Source organism: Chaetodon trifascialis, chromosome 6 (assembly GCF_039877785.1).
Source record: "Chaetodon trifascialis isolate fChaTrf1 chromosome 6, fChaTrf1.hap1, whole genome shotgun sequence".
NCBI lineage: Eukaryota > Metazoa > Chordata > Actinopteri > Chaetodontiformes > Chaetodontidae > Chaetodon > Chaetodon trifascialis.
In genome coordinates this window covers 7832073-7848331 of record NC_092061.1, presented here as the reverse complement: position 1 = coordinate 7848331, position 16259 = coordinate 7832073, and the positions used below count along the sequence as shown (strand labels likewise).

Sequence of the window (16259 nt, the reverse complement as noted above, 5' to 3'; positions counted from 1 at the left end):
ATTTAATTGTACCTGATACTGAAAGAGTCAAAAGGATAATTCATTGTTGTGTTCAGAAGAGCAGCATGATTGAAAGTTTAAGCTGTGAGAGCAGTGCAGCTGCAGTGATTCAGTGATTTATCCTTGAAAGAGTCATCACTCTGAGACTTAGAAGCACCATGTGAGTTTAAAAAAAAAAAAAAAAAAAAATCTATTGACACTAAGCAGACGTGCAGTTCTCTCACTGACCACACGGTGTCACTCTGCCAGTGAAAGAAAAGTAAAGGCAGCCACATATTCACTGCCATCTCAGTCAATATGTGGCTGGAAAAACATGTTTTAAGCAATTTTCTTGACAAATTACATCAGCTAAACATTGGAACAATTCGTCCTAAAGGAAAAAGAGAAATAAATTTGGCTTATATTTGAATTAAAAGTTTGAGTTCTGCAGCATATGTGACGTCACCTTTACGTCACATATGCTGCAGAACACAATATTACACTCCCTGCGTGTAGACTTAATAAGGATCATGGAAGGGGAAATGTGGATGTTCTGCATCTCTCCACACTCTCTTGCCATCCCTCTATAAAAGAGAAAGAAAGAACACATCAGTGATGTATGAGTGTTTGTTTACAATATAGAAAACCACATGAGTTGGGATGTTTGACCCAAATTGATAAAGTCCAGCTCTCCAAGAAAGATTATCCCCTGCAGGCATTCATGGAAATCTAAAACCAGCTGATGGTTCAGCCATGTGGTGTCATCAGTGAGTCTACAGCAGTTAATTTTAGATTGAGATGGCTGCTGTACGCATATAAACAGAAGTCACCGCTGTTCCATGGGCTCTGCTTGGGAAGGATGTTCTGTTAATTCGTTGTGGTGTCATGGGATCAGTGACTCACCTCCACCGACGGGATGATGAAGCGCTCGTTGCGGTGGAAGGATTCAATCAGCTTCATGTCCTCTTCTGACAGGTGAAAGTCAAACACCTGCAAGTTCTGCTGGATCCTGGAGGGCGTCACGCTTTTAGGGATGCACACGACACCCCTTTGCACGTGCCACCTGCCGAAAAGGCGCCAAAGATTTAAACAGTGGTCAAAGAGGTCAGGGTTTGGCTCTGATTGTGTGTCACCTGACTGACTGCATGCCTGAACCTGCAAGCTTCTCTGTATTTGAGGAAGGTTTTGTGTCTTACCTGAGTATAACCTGGGCAGGTGTTTTCTGGTATCGCTTGGCGATGGCTCCCAGGCGAGGATCCTGTAGCAGACTTGGTTCATCCGGAGAGGCCCAGGGTCTGTCCCCGCTGCCCAGAGGACTGTAGGCTGTCACACACACTGCCACTGACCTGATGCAGAGGTAAATGCACTGTTACTGACACAGTGGGAACAATATTTGATAGAAATGATCTCAAAGAAAATAAATAAGGTTTTGACAATGTGTTAAACTGCCAATTACACTGACCGACAGTGAGTCAGGAGATCTGCTTGGGACAAATAAGGATGACATTCCACCTGTGGCACAATGAGATGCACAATTTAAACATTTTTTACGCTTATTTCTTAATACCAATTACTATTGCCCATAAAACCTTGTTAAGTATATTTATTTTGGCCTATGAGAAAGCCACATTATACCTGGTTCACCACGGGCTTGTGTCTGGCCATGCTGATGATGTCATCAATCTGCCTGGCGTTGAAGTTGGACAGTCCTATAGCTTTGACCAGACCTTTGTCCACAAGGCTCTCCATGGCCGTCCAAGTGTCTCTGTAGTGTGTGTCAGAGTAACAAATACTTCCATCGGCCCGTCGAGGCATCAGCTCCTTCCCCCGCCTAAAACACACAGAGGCTGCTTCATTTCACACAGTGACAACCGCCGGGGGACAGAAATCAGTGCATTGTGTGCAGCTGCTCACTGAAACGCCATGGGCCAGTGCATGAGATACAGGTCCAAATAGGAGAGACCCAGGTGGGCCAGACTGGTCCTGCACGCATCCTCAACATCCTCTGGCTCATGTTTGGTGTTCCACAGTTTGGATGTTACAAACACCTCGTCACGACGCAGAGCCTGGAGGTGAACGGACAATGAGTATGCAAACCACTGACTTGACCCCCTTTGTTAATCCAAAACACAACACTAACCTTACTCCAGTTTCCAAACGAAACATTAAGTGTGTCTTAGAAACAGAATATCTGACTGATGCTGTCTCTGAACATTGTTTTTTGCTTTTATTTGATGGCACCAGTGTAGAAATGAGAGGAAATAAAGGAAAGAGATGTAACAGAGAGTCTCCTCGAACTGTGGATGTTGCAGAACCTCTGCAGTTCACTGATCAAACTCCATGTGCTGATGAAGAGTGAGCGGATCTTCATTGGAGGTTGTTTTATTGACTGCTGTTTCCAAGGTCAAGAATGAACTGTCAAAATCAATGTTTAATTCAGGCTGAACCACTTTGTTACCTTCCCGGGTCCGACCCTGAGAGCCAGAGCCTCTCCCACCTCCTGCTCGTTGCTGTATGCAGCAGCACAGTCAATGTGTCTGTAGCCACAGTCTAAAGCTGCCAGCACCGCCTGCTTCACCTGAGAACACGCAGTCCAAACACCATTTTTATCATTTAACAGTTTCCAGAACTGGAGTTGGTCTTAACAAACAAAGCCTGCCTAAGGGTTTATAGTTCTACCTGTCCTGAAGCGCTCTTCCACGTCCCGAGTCCGACCACCGGCATCCTCTGCCCTGATGAGAGAGTCACGAAGGTGCTCATGGTTCAACTCTGCAGACCTGACGGAGGACAGATGGTGACAGAGAAGTGTGTGGGGTGTTCAGGTGTAGACTCCTTTGGAACTGGAAACAGTCATCATGACTAAGTCCTAATACTTTGTTACTGATTCACACGTGTCGATTCATTAACTCCTGCACCACAGCAGCAGGGCCTGTGTGTGTATGTACAGTGTGCATGTGCAAAAGCCTTTAACAAAGCAGCAGACATCATACATGCAGATGAAAATTCTGCCTCGAAAGCAGACTTGATTTTTCTTTACCCCTTGAGCTGAGAAGAGTGTTTCAGTGGAAATATAAACCATCAGTGAACCCAGCCTTATTACCCGAAATAGCTGATTCAGGGATATGGGATTAGTCACAGGGTGGTGTTACTGCAGCACATCTCAGAGCCTTCCCATGGTTCACTAATTGTCAGCTGTGTGCTTACCATGTGATGCACACACAGCTCATTGACCACTGCAGTTGTTTCACATGGTCTCTTAACTCAGACCACCTGCCCTGACAGAGTGTAACTGACTAGCACGGGCTCAAAATGAAGACGAATTTAAGACAAAGTGAATTAAAATCTTGTTATTTTTCACTCTCTTTGTTCTTCTTACCTGGGATCGCTCTGTAGATGGGCTCAGGTTGAGCTGTCAGTCTGGATTTTAACAGGCTGCGGTCAAAGTCTGCCTTGTTTATCTGTAACTCAAAATGATGAAACGTGTCCAAACTCCAGTGAACTCACTGAAGTAGCACACAGTTAAACATATATGGCCAATGTTTGATCACACAGGGTTCCAAAAATTATTTGCTGCCTCTGATAGCAGATCAGTTAATTTGTTTGTTTTGACTCTTATTGGTCTTATTCAGGATATAACGTTTAATTAGAAAGTGAGAAACCTGGTTATTTGTACTGTTGTTTGATCATAACAGTATCCAGGTTTCCGATCACCTGTATGCAGGTGTGTCCTCACTCAGCATCTTAGATCCTCATTTCTGCACAGAGAATGAGCAGTGGCGGAAGGAGTGCATTTAAAATCTGACTTATGTAGACGTACAAAATCATTATTAGCAAAATGTACTTAAAGAAGAAGTAAATAAAAGAAGAAAAATTGCCCATGTGGTTGATGTATTATCATATATATCTCATTATATATTAGATTTAATGCTGATGCATCCATGTGTAAGCAGCCTTACAGTGTTATAGCTGGTCTGGGTGGAGCTAGTTATAATTGCAGTTGGGTTGTTTGGTCCCCTCCCAGTGGTCACAAGATGAATCTGAGGGTCTGAGAGATGATTAATGGGGCAGGGAAGAAGAAAAAAGAGATGAGCTACACAACTTTGTTTTTATTTTTTGGACTTTTCTCTAATTACATCTGACTTTTTTGGGTCACAAATAGATATGAAACCTTGTTAGGAGTCTAGAGGGAAAATCTGTCCACGATGGAACTGGTATCTGTATTATCTAATGGTGTTTTCTCAACATGTCATGTTTTTTTTAATGTAAAATCCTGATCTCAAAAGTATCTGCAGCATCATAAAAAGTACAATTTCCCTCTGAAATGTTGAAGAATAAAATAGCGTACAATGGAAATACTCTGGTAAAGTATAAGTAGCTAAAAATTGTACTTAAATATAGCACTTGAATGAAAGTATTTTGTTACTTTCAACCACTAAACTGAGGTACTGAGATGATAATGATGATCACAAACCGTATGTAACATACTCAGACAGTGAAAATGTGAGATGCACACCACACCAAAGACTGAGCTGATAATTCTTGAAAGAGAAACTCAAACCACACAAACTGTGAAGTTCACACATTTGGTTTATTTGTTGCCATTTTGAAAAGATCATAAATATTGTCAAATGCACATAAGCAGTGACAGTCTTTCAGCAGCAGCACATGTGCATTCAGATCGTAGCCACAGTCCAGCATCCCCCGGAGGCTGAGAGGCAGGACGCTCACTCACTCACCCAGACAAGTCATTCAAGTCTCCACCTTCATCTCGGCATTCTCAGTATCTTTTATGACATAAAAGTGCATTTATCAATGGTGCATTCAAACATTTTCCCATACACATGATATATATGACCTACTAGAGCTGTCTGCAAAAACCATACTCACACATACGTCTTATCATTTCTGTAAACTACAGTAGGAAGAGCTGAAGAGAGCTTTCAGAGCCCCCTGCAGCTGAGACAGAAAACAGCTGCTGCAATAGTACAAACCCAGTTTCCTAAACAGGGTTTTCTACTGAAAAAACAAATGTAAAGTTCAATGTACAGATGTTAAGAGGACAGAAGCAGTTATCAAATCACAAACTGAGGACTCCATGAAACCAAAAAGTAGACCCCAGGGGGATCTATTTTTGGCACTGCTCACAGTAGCACCGAGACGTTGCCTTCAAATGGCACAAGAGAAAGCAGAATATACACAACAGAGCTGGGTTTCCCAGAGAAATCTCAACTATTTACTATGCACTTCAGAGAAACTTAACGCTCACATTCCTCTGGGAAATCCAACCTGTGCTTGTACGGCACTTTACAGGGATACATCGGCAAAGTTCGTCAGTCTTTTATCAAATCTCTCCCTAAAAATGTCCTTGCTTACGTACAGTACAATATGGTGAACGACTTCACATTGCTTACTTACTGCTTTTCCAAGATCACCACCATTGGGAGAATGGTAATGTCTAACACAGCACAGGGCATCATCTGTTGTGCACTTAACATGGCTGGTTGTATATATTACAGTGTGACCTGTGTGTTTGTGTGTGTGTGTGTGTGTGTGTGGGTGTGTGTGTTCACATATGTGGTATTACACTGGGCTAAGGCACCTAAATGTCCCTCAGATAGTGAGCCAGGCTACTCAGTTCAGAGGAGCCACACAGCTCAGAAGGGAAAGCACCCATATGATGTGCAGATTGTATTATCCAAGCTTACACTGCTGTTACAGTATTTGATTGTCATTCCCAGGCTTTCCAATGCAGCTGAGATATGCTATTATTGTTTGAAGTGATGCGGGACTTTAAGTGTGCATGCATCAGAACTGATTTTAGGGGAGACAGATCTTAATAAACAGCAAACGGCCTGCAGACTTCAAGCACAATGCTCTATCAGACGGAAATTCAGAGAAAAGCGGGTGGCGACGGGGGGGGGAGTTAGGTGAAAACCGGGGTTTGCAATGAACACACTGAAGCTGCTGGTACACTGAAGGTAAAAATAAATAATTCTATTTGAAACTCGCTTTGGAAAAGAAAATCCTGGAAAAAAATGTTTCATTTAAAAAATATGTCACGCTTCATCCTATCACAAAAAGACGAGGATCAGAGAGTTGGACAGCATATAAAATCACTGATAAATCCGTAAAAAACAGAGTTAAGAAAAGACGATCCAGTAAAAGCCACGAGTGTGCTGAGCCCGTCCTCAACACCGCTCCACCGCTCGGATGCTTGTGTGTGTGCCTGGGCCAAAAGACAAAACAAACGAATAATTACATCCTGATACTGCCATTCATCTTGGAATTCTTCCCTCATCCTCCCACTACAAAGTCCCTACAAACAACAGTGTCTGTTTAACGCTGTGTGCATTAACACAGGGCATGGGGACTGGAAGTGCGAGGGGAAACTACACTGAGGGTCAAAATATGAGAGATAAAGGAGTAGTAAGGGTCGCTTTTCTGGGATTTGGGCCATTTAGGCTGGAGTGTGTGTTGGCGGAGGGGTTGAAGGTGCATCTTCCTACGACTGGGGGAGGTGTTGTCTGATAATCTCTCTGGACTGAGGAGGGATCCTGTCGGGAAAACGGACAGAAAACTCCACGATGAGGTCACCGCGCTGTGACGGGTTCTTGGGGAAAGGCAGGCCTTCCCCTCTGAGTCGCTTCACCGTCCCTGGCTTGATGATGTCGTGACAGGGGAGCGAGATGATGCGGTTTTCCAGCGTGGGAATGCTAACTGTGCAGCCGCACAACGCCTGAAGGACAAAGGATGAGAGCAGATTGAGAGGGTTAATATCTTTAGTCGCAATGAAATGCCAAAGCCATGAATATCTCCATGACTTAATCTTTCCATTAACTAAAAACTTTAGTTTATCATCCCTCAGTACGTCATCCTAGCAAGTCAAACTTCCTCGTGCTTTCTGTGTGTGTTCATTGTGTGTGTGTGTGAGAAAGAAAGTAGGCCTTCCTGGCAGACCATTTTATATCGACTACAGCACTGTGGGGTCTACAGAACAGCATTTGGATGAGGAACATTAGGAAAACATGACTTGGCAGTGGAAAAGTTTTCTGGTCCTTGTGTCTGTGTGTGTGTGGAGGTGGAAATGGTGTGTATGTGTGTGTCAGAGTTGGAAGGGCTACACATTGCACAGGGGACTAATTTTAGCATCAGTCTCATAGCTGGGGCTAATGAAGTGAGGCAGGAATCGGCTGAGCTCGTAAATAGTTGGAGGGCTTGTCAGATGGGCTGGCAGGACGAGGGGAGAGAACACACACACACACACACACACACACACACACACACACACACACACACACACACACACACACACACACACACACACACACACACACACACACACACACACAGTAAGCCTCACCTCCTTATCACAATGCCTGATGAATCCAGTCAGAGCGTAGAGAGCACTAAACTAAACATGGAGACCTGTGGTTATCACGACTTCACAGGCTTTCCAGTGAGCATCACTCGCCAGATTTGCACTGAATAAAAATAACTATTTAAATCCACGACTCTGTGAATGAACTTCCTTATGAATAAAAAAAAAAGTTTTCTTAAATACTGCATTTCTAAGCAACTGTTACAAAATGGCTTACTACACAAAATAAGGTCAGTAAATAAATGCCATGAAGATGTGGAGAAAGGAGGTGGAGAGCCAGTGTGGATGACCTATAATTGACTTGGATTGAAAGGGTTTAGGTCAAGAAAGCAAGAAAGACAGAAAAATAGAACGGCGTCTTGAAGACTTTATACCCAGAAATGTACCCAGGGATGAAAGAAGATGTAAAAAGGTAATTTAAAGGTTGTTCAAAGGGACCATTGCTGTTACCGGTTTTGAGGTGTTTCCCGCCTTTTCCCCTTATTTATGTTTAGTTTTTTGCTGTATTCTCTAATAAGGGCAAAAATGACTCCAAAAGCAGTCAAAAAATAACAGTGATATACTGTAACTACCTTGACTTTGTCCAGCACTTTTCAATAATTCAGTAGTGGCTCTGTGAGGCTGTACATAAGCGCAGCGGAGCTTTGAGCTAAATGCTAATGTCACCATGCTAACATGCCTTACACTGAGTGAAAGCGCTACCATGCTAACATTTAAAAACAAAACTATATAAAATGTCATGAAAATCCATCAATAAGCTGTTGACATACAGTTGGGATACTGTAAAAACGGAAATAAGACCAGAGTGCAATGATCTGCCTTTTCCATCTAAATTCAGTCCAAAGACAAAATAAAAAATGTTCAAACTGATTAACTGTTTTTGGTAAAAACGCACTCATTCTGAATTTGAAGTTCCAAAAAAGTTGGGACAACTGTTTGCCACCGTGTTACATCACCTCTTCTTTCAGACACTAAGCGTTTGGGAACTGAGGACACTAATTGCTGAAAGTTGAGAAAGTGAAATTCTTTTCCATTCTTATACAACTTCAGTTGCTCAACAGTCTGCCGCCTCCGTCGTCATATTTTGCGCTTCATGATGCACCACACATTTCCAATGGGAGACTAGTCTGGACTGCAGACAGGCCAGTCTGGTACCTGCACTCTTACTATGAAGCCATGCTGTTGGAACACATGCAGACGGCGGCTTGGCGTCGTCTGCTGGCATTTCTGGCATCAGATTCAGGATTAGTGTAGAATTCTAAAACCAGTAAAGTTTATCAGTTTGAACATTAAATATCTTGGCTCTGTACCGTATTCAATTGAATATTTATGGAGAGGAAACTGATTGCAATCTGTTTTTATTCACATCCTACACAGTCTCCCAGCTTTTTCTTTTTTTGGATTCGGGCTTGTATTTCAGGCTGAACCAAAGCTTTGAACCAATCAACAGAACAACCAACTGACTGACATTGCTGTCCGAGTACCACACTGCTGGCAGGGCTATAAATCTGCACTAAAACCAATTCTACAATGAACAGACAGTGTACAAGTATAACCTTTACACACAGGGCTGTAACTGTTGGCGTTTGTTTTCCCAAAACATACAAACTCTTGACACCAGTCATCTCAAAGCAATCAACCTATCGTGATGTAACAGTGATTTTGGTCACACATGCTTAACCTCTAACACTTGGTTCGTGTCATCATGCGGCCAATGTTGTATTAAGACTGCCAGAGGATTTTCTTGTCTCGTCTGGTGGGTTGATGGACATGTGGACAGTTGAAGTTCAGTCAAGCAGAGCAGCTGCTTCAGAGGACAGACAGACTTTTCCAGCCATGACATCAGCCTCCTCTTACCCGCTACATACATTAGGAGGTGATTTAGCCCATGACTGTGATGGAGACTAGCGCTCATCCTCCTGTTATGCACCACTCCATTCACTAACACAAGTCTTACACACAGACAGAGACAGGTTGCCATGCCCGAGACACACTGCTTGCTGATCTGAGCGCCCACTGATTGCATAAGCCTCAGCTCAGACAACATAGCTCTACAGACACAAACACACACACACACTTTGATTTTGCTGTATTTCTAAAAATGCTCTGTGGGCTTAAATTCGAGCTGTCAGCGAATATTCAGAAGTCGGATATGTAATCGAATCTGAAAAGATTCAGACGTTCGATTGTGAAAAGAAGCAAAAGCGGCTGCAGTGAATGCACTGCATGACATCCAGTAATTACCATTATTTAAACTGGAAAAGCTGTTGAAGTCCAGCATCTTCTCATCATCTTCTGCCCAGTCATAATGTCCAGTGAAAATAATTCATGGGTAGATGTGAAAATATTCCTCCGCTGCTTCTCCGCTGTCTGCCCTCGCTCATCCCCCGATTCAGTGAATTAAAGGTTTTTTTGACCAAAATATTTGTTGATTATTGTAACAGTGGAAACATGAACCAAGACGATTTTGGTGAGTGTTATTTTGTTTTTGTCAAGTTTGAATGAAGCGTGTTTAACGATGATAAAATTGCTGTTTCTGTAAATGGAGTCTGGTAGCTTTAGTGACAGCGATATAACAGCTGTTTCTGTTCAAACAAAAAGGATTTTGCTCTGTAACAAAGAGGTTTATCTCTGTAGGGATCCTTTCCAGACACTTCGATAATGTGAGCCTGTCAGAGGCAAAAAGAAACACTTAAGGTGGACGTACTTTGATGGCGCGCAAACAAATGAGGGATTACCTTGCAGCTCATTTCGTGGCTGATGGCTACAGTACTCTCGCTTAATCCTGGACCAATTTATCAAAAAATTGTTTCCATAAGTCATATGGAGACAAAAAAATGGGGAAACTGGGTCTATAAACAGATCATATTTGACTGAATTTTCTCCCAGTTGTGCAGAGCATTGAAATCTTACAAGACATATGAACCAGCATCAGCTGGAAACTACGCACACAACGCCCCTTCCCTGATGGAAAATGAAATGTAGGTCAAGCTGAAACAAGGTTCAAACCTATTTTTGGTGGTTGAGAAGGATTAATCAAACGTCATTTTTAGCCAATTGTGACAATCCTAATTTACATGAATTCCCTGGGCCCTTATGCTAACATAAACCATCTGTTAGATGCTTAATCCTTCAGTTGAGCAGCTGTTTTACTGAAAGGACCAGTTTTAAAGTGTCCTCACAACCCAAAGTGTCCTCATAAGGCTGTGGGTGGTCAATACTGGTCGCTATTGCTGTATTTAATTGAACTGACAGGACTGAACCACAGTAGCTGCTGAGAAAATTCACATGCTGTCTTACTCCCAGTGATGCAGTTTCGTTTATAATCATGGATAAACAGTGCTTTTGCCATTCTAAATCATACCAGAGGTGGAGCTGTACAGAGCTGTCCACTTTGTCTTTAGAGCCCAACAGCTACAGTTAGCACTTATGTGTGTCCGGACGTGTGCTTTTCTGCTGCACTAAATGCAGGGGTGACAGCAGCTAGAAATGCACTGCCACAGACGATACCATCACACTGCAGAGGCATCATTAACGTCAGGAAGAGCCGGCCTATAGATCCAGGCACAGGTCGGTTTCAGGGAAATAAACGTGTCAAGTTCGTGCTAAGTTCTCTAACTGCTTCTGACTGCTGTCACAGTTAAGACATTGCAGGGCAGGAAGTTGCCTCCAGCAGTGTCTCCCAGGAGTTTATAGCTCGGTCAAACGAGTGCTTGGTGGCACTAAATGCAGCTACTCACGGGGGCAAGCTTCAGGCAGTAAACACAATTGAGCTTACAAGTAGCAGGGCAATCATACAGAAGTCAAAGTATGACAAAATACCTATATCTGCTTAAGAAATGCATTTCCAGATATTGTTCAGTTTTAGCCTTCCTCTTCTGTTTTTGCACTCCAGAGCGAGCTCTTGCAGAGTTCATTTGCCAATGCAAACAATCATCTTGTGGGCTGGATTATATTATCTGCTGGCGCGTTGCATTGGCATTAGCCATATCATCTGTGGCAGGTGGTCTGGTGTGTAGCATGTAGCTGGCGCTGTGTTTTCACTGCAGCATCACATCTTCAGGGAGGCAGAGCAGAGTGGAGGAATATGAGCTCTTATTTGCTTTGGATACTGAATCATCTGACCCACTTCCCTAATATTCCCCGGATACCCCCCCCCCACCTTCTTCCATATCTCTCCTTCTCTCCCCCCTTCCCGTCTTTAGCAGCATCAGACTTAAGTCTCTTATCTGGCTGCTGTTAAAGCAGAGGACTTGGCTGTGGGAGTTCTGCAGTGCAAACTTAATCATTGTGCAGGTTGATCAAGTACCATCCCCTGATTAATGCAACTTAACAAACTCTAATGTGCTCTCATTAACAAGGCTGTCCTCACAGTTGTTTCCAGATGAATTAACTTCCGTAGAGATGTGTGAAAGTCAGTGCCGCTTTTAGAGGAAAACTAAACTTCTAAATTGGCTTGACTGGAGTAAAAACAACTCCCCTGACATTTTTAACTCTTTGAGAACACCTGCCATTAAGCTGGCGATGGGGAGTGCTGGCCAGTGCGCGGCGGCGCTTTTAGAAACACTAAAGCTGGTGTAATTCACAGAAAGAGAGCAGAGCGGAGCTGGACCCGTTGGCCTCGTAGGAGCGGCTAATTAAATGTCCTGCCAGTCACAATAATAGCAGTCTGGATTTTCAAATCTGTCACACTACAATCCATCTTTATCTGAGCGTGTTTGCAAATATGCTTGAAGATGCAAGAGTGTGTTCACTTCAATGCGTATTTATGCCTGTGTGTAGATTTATGTGGGTCTGGTTGCATTTGTGTTTATAATCTGTTCATACAGCCGTGCAGAACAAGTGAGAGCAATGGCTCTATGCCGGTCACACAAGGACACCACATTCCCACTGCTTCTCTCACTGCAGTGACAGCGACTCTGCTGTTCACTGATCCTGCCCTCCAGCAAAACACACACACACACACACACACACACACACACACACACACACACACACACACACACACACACACACACACACCCCTCAATATGTTCTAGACGAGCTCCTTCATGGGACATAATCCTACCCTTAAATTACAGTCACACCTCTCCACCTCTCCCACTGTTTGTCCAGTTTGAGTGACAAGAACGCAAAAAAAAAAGTGCCATTTTTGGATATTCATCCAAAACTTGGCAGCTCCATGCATGCATTATGTTTCTGCCCGGTTTACTCCACCGGGAATCAAACTCCCAACCTCAGCGGCATCATCTACTCATCGTTACACACACGTGTGACAAAAATAGAGGACTGAAGAAAAAGCAGATAGCAAGAAAGAAGCAAGAGAGGTTAGATGAAAAGGGACGGACGCACCTCTTTTAGACTGATCTTGCAGTTGAAAATGATATTGGAACCGTCTCTCTTGAAGTGGACATGTCCTTTGTCTTTAAGCACAAAGGCTATGTCTGCAGGAATGTTCTCAGGCGTCTCGTCCCCCTCCTTTGGGAAGGTGATCTTGGTTCCCTCCTTCCAGCCCTTCTTGATGATAATGTTGAGGATCTTGTCCTCTGTCCTCATGCTCCGCCCATCTGGGTTCAACCTGCGGCGGGTGATCTTCATGCGTTTGGTGCAGCCGTGGAAGATTTCCTCCAGCGAGACCTTCAGCTCGTGGACCACCGGAGGGTCCTGGTGCTTTCGCCCGGTCCCCAGGCGCTCTGACGGCACCCCTCTCCTCCTGCGGCCCTCCGCCGGGAAGCCGTTGTTCATCCCCCCTGGAAAGCCGAACTGTCTCCCAAAATGAGCGAAGGGGTCATCGTCATCCACGTCCATGTCCTGCTCCGTCTCGTGGTCATTGTGGAAAGAGAAACCGTTGGCACGGTTGTGGCTGCGGTTGGAGCCAAAAAACATGTCGAAGGGGTTGGAGCCACCAAAGAAGGAGGCAAAGGTGGCATGGGGGTCTCCGTGGAAGGTGTAGTGGTATGTTGAGCTGCCAGGAGCCCCCGAAGAGCTGCTGCCTCCTGTCTTCAAACCTAAAAGAGAAAAAAAGAGAAGAACGTGAGACATCAGATGCACATGCACACTCGAACACCCACCACCTGTAAAACACACATTAACATGAACTCAGATTCCAGAACCCTGTTCAGAAGAGACCGCATGTGGGTAACAGCAGAGAGGAGAGTGGAGCCCACGTGGGCGGGAAATATCCCACAGCATCACTGATCTTCCAACAGCGCTGGTGGTGGAGGAACTCATAAAATACCAGGTCACTCCATCCAACACACTCACACAAACACACACACAGCTTCTCAACAGACACACACGCACAACACACCCACAAATGAAAACTCCAGCAGCCGCTGCTATTCATATCTCAACCACGTAATGATCTTAAGCCATCTGTCTGTCAGCTAGCGCACACACACGCAGACAGAGGCACACACATTCACACACATGCCACACTAGCAGCTAGGTAGAGGTAGACTATAAGGTATTAGAGCTGATAAGTGTTGTTGACACTAAAGATAATAGACAGTCACTAACACATTCCTGCACATAAACACAAACAGACAGCATGGAAGAGACACAGGATTATTACTTCAGTGGCTGAAGCCCACCAAAGTCCTCCGCTGTGATATTAGATGCTGAGTCTGTTCCTGAGCTATTTCAATAACAGCTTAATACATCATAACGCCGGTTTAACAGGGCCTCACTGACGGAGCGCCGAAGCCTGCTCGGCCTGCACTCTCTGACCGCTTTCACTCAATCCTACACAGACACGGACAGACAGCATCAAACTCAGCCCCCCGCCCCTCCTGCTCACCTTCCTCTCCTAGCTGATCATACACGACCCTCTTCTTGGGGTCGCTGAGTACCTCATAGGCCTCTGCGATCTCCTTGAACTTCTCCTCAGCGTTGGCGTCCTTGTTCTTGTCGGGGTGGAAGCGCAGCGCCATGCGCCGGTAGGCCTTCTTGATCTCCTCCTCGTTGGAGCCCTTGGGGATGCCCAGGGTCTTGTAGTAGTCCTTCCCCATAGCTGCACACACGCATACACTCTCTGGATTGCGAGCCCCCCTCTTAAGCTCCGGCCTTGGACAGTCACTGGTGAGATACAGGGATACTGTTAGTCTTATAATACTCCTTCCTGGCGGATGCTGACCAGAGCACCAGACTATATATGTCCTGGCAGAGGTGCAGAGTGCTCCCTTTCAGTGTTTCACTGTGAAGCCTGTTCGGTGATAAATGGAAAAGGGAACACAGAGTACTGGTTTTACTAACTGTTGCTATGGGGATGTGGTTCCTGAGCTGATGTGGAGTCAGGTAGAGTACAGAGGAATCCCCTTCATCCACTTCATCAAAGGGCTTCTCCTCATCAGCTGAGCCCGCCAGGTGAAAGACAATACCTGGACTCATTTACTTCAAATGCACTCATTTTGAAATGCAGTGATTTTGTGCTGTATAAATAGATTTCACTATGGCTGATCCTACTGGTGTTAAACCAGCTGGGTAGAGACACACAGACCTGTCAGACAGCAGAAACCCCCTCACAGAGACACTGCAGTGCCTCTGAGCAGGGCGCAGCGATCCTCTGTTTGACCAAGAGAGCACAAAAGTGGACGAAAAAGCCTGAATCCATTTATACCGTTATGATACACTGCTTATGTGCTGCAGCAGACAAAGAGATGCCGGTCGGCTCCTTCACAGAGCCCCAAATCCTAAAGCCCGACAATTTAAACCAACAATTTGTACCATAATTCGCACCAACAATTGGATTATATATAAACCCGGACACATTTTCCATATTAGCCCTTACAATGAAAATGAAATATCAGTGGCAGAAAGCCAGGTTCAAAGAGACGAGGTCGTGGAAAAGCGAAAATGAGGATAAGGAACAGAAAAGGAGATGAAGAAAATCCTACCAGAATAATCGGCAATTTAAGAGGAATATCACACCAGCATGGTCCGGCTCCCCCCTCTCCGTCTTCCCCTCAGCCCTTGTTATCTGCCTGCCGCCCCGGCGCTGCTGGGTCCTTATAAATTGACGTCAGGACGCAGGATCACAGGCTCTGAAATAACCGGTGACCAAACGCTGAGGTGCATCTGACGTTTCGCCGGAAAACCTCGGACAAGTGACGGTGCAGGCAGTAAACCTAAACCCAGAACTCCAGCTGGTGTCGCTCCGAAGGACCGAAACCACCGCTGATGGGATGTGGAGAGAAAAGCTGCTCCAAAAAGTTTATCCTGCGGGTCAGTCGGTGATTGTCATAAGCTGTTTAAAATCACGCTCAATAAACTTATTTGAAACGATCTGTGACGCGAGCTTACAAATATCTCTATCCCCTAAACGCTTGCTAAATGTAAGTCCCCATCCGCGATCCTGATCTTCCCTGGTCCGACCTCTGCGGTGTTCAAATCTGCAACACTACAGCCCACAGCTGTCGCCTCAAAACGCGTTTAAGAAGATTTGTTTGCTTACCGAGCCCGCTGTCTTGAGTCCGATCCGGCTCCTGTCCGTGTCTAAAGACCCGTTTTGCAGTCCGGAGAGCGAGCCCAGCCCTCTGGACCAGCAGCCGGCAGGACTCTTTGTTCAAGGTCTGCTCACAAACACGCTCACACCGAGTCACATTTAGGCAGCGGTGGAAAGTAAGTACATCTACTCCAGGAGGCTGCTCTGCTCAAGTACTTGCACTTCACCGGAGTATTTCCATTTTACGCTACTTTCTACTTATACTCCACTACATTTTGGAGGCAAATACTTTTTTACTCCATTACATTCAGCTTTAGTTACTCGTTACATTGCCGATTCAAGTGATTAATACAAAACATTATCAACCTATAGATTTCGATGCAGTGTTACAGATTGAGATCAATTACAATCAATCAGATATAATATAAATGATCCTGAAATGGACCATTGTGCATCATG

General features: G+C 44.7%; 2 protein-coding genes across 3 annotated transcripts; both read right to left on the bottom strand.

Annotated features, from left to right (window-relative positions):
- Nucleotides 1-497: 497 nt before the first annotated feature.
- On the bottom strand, nt 498-2739 carry akr1a1a (aldo-keto reductase family 1, member A1a (aldehyde reductase)). The gene is made up of 8 exons (XM_070964652.1): nt 2659-2739; nt 2438-2557; nt 1894-2045; nt 1615-1810; nt 1442-1491; nt 1176-1325; nt 883-1042; nt 498-563 (listed from the first exon to the last, which is right to left on the bottom strand). Exons 1-8 carry the CDS (start codon nt 2737-2739, stop codon nt 498-500), a joined length of 975 nt encoding a protein of 324 aa, XP_070820753.1.
- A 1809-nt stretch (nt 2740-4548) lies between these two features.
- Nucleotides 4549-16044, bottom strand: dnajb5 (DnaJ heat shock protein family (Hsp40) member B5). 2 transcript variants are annotated; one of them, XM_070965315.1, is made up of 4 exons: nt 15810-16044; nt 14157-14434; nt 12710-13365; nt 4549-6715 (listed from the first exon to the last, which is right to left on the bottom strand). In XM_070965315.1, exons 2-4 carry the CDS (start codon nt 14365-14367, stop codon nt 6482-6484), a joined length of 1101 nt encoding a protein of 366 aa, XP_070821416.1. In that variant the 5' UTR covers nt 14368-14434; nt 15810-16044; the 3' UTR covers nt 4549-6481. The 2 variants fall into 2 exon arrangements, with proteins under 2 accessions (XP_070821416.1, XP_070821415.1); XM_070965314.1 differs by lacking the exon at nt 15810-16044 and adding an exon at nt 15253-15347.
- Between the last annotated feature and the right edge of the window lie 215 nt (nt 16045-16259).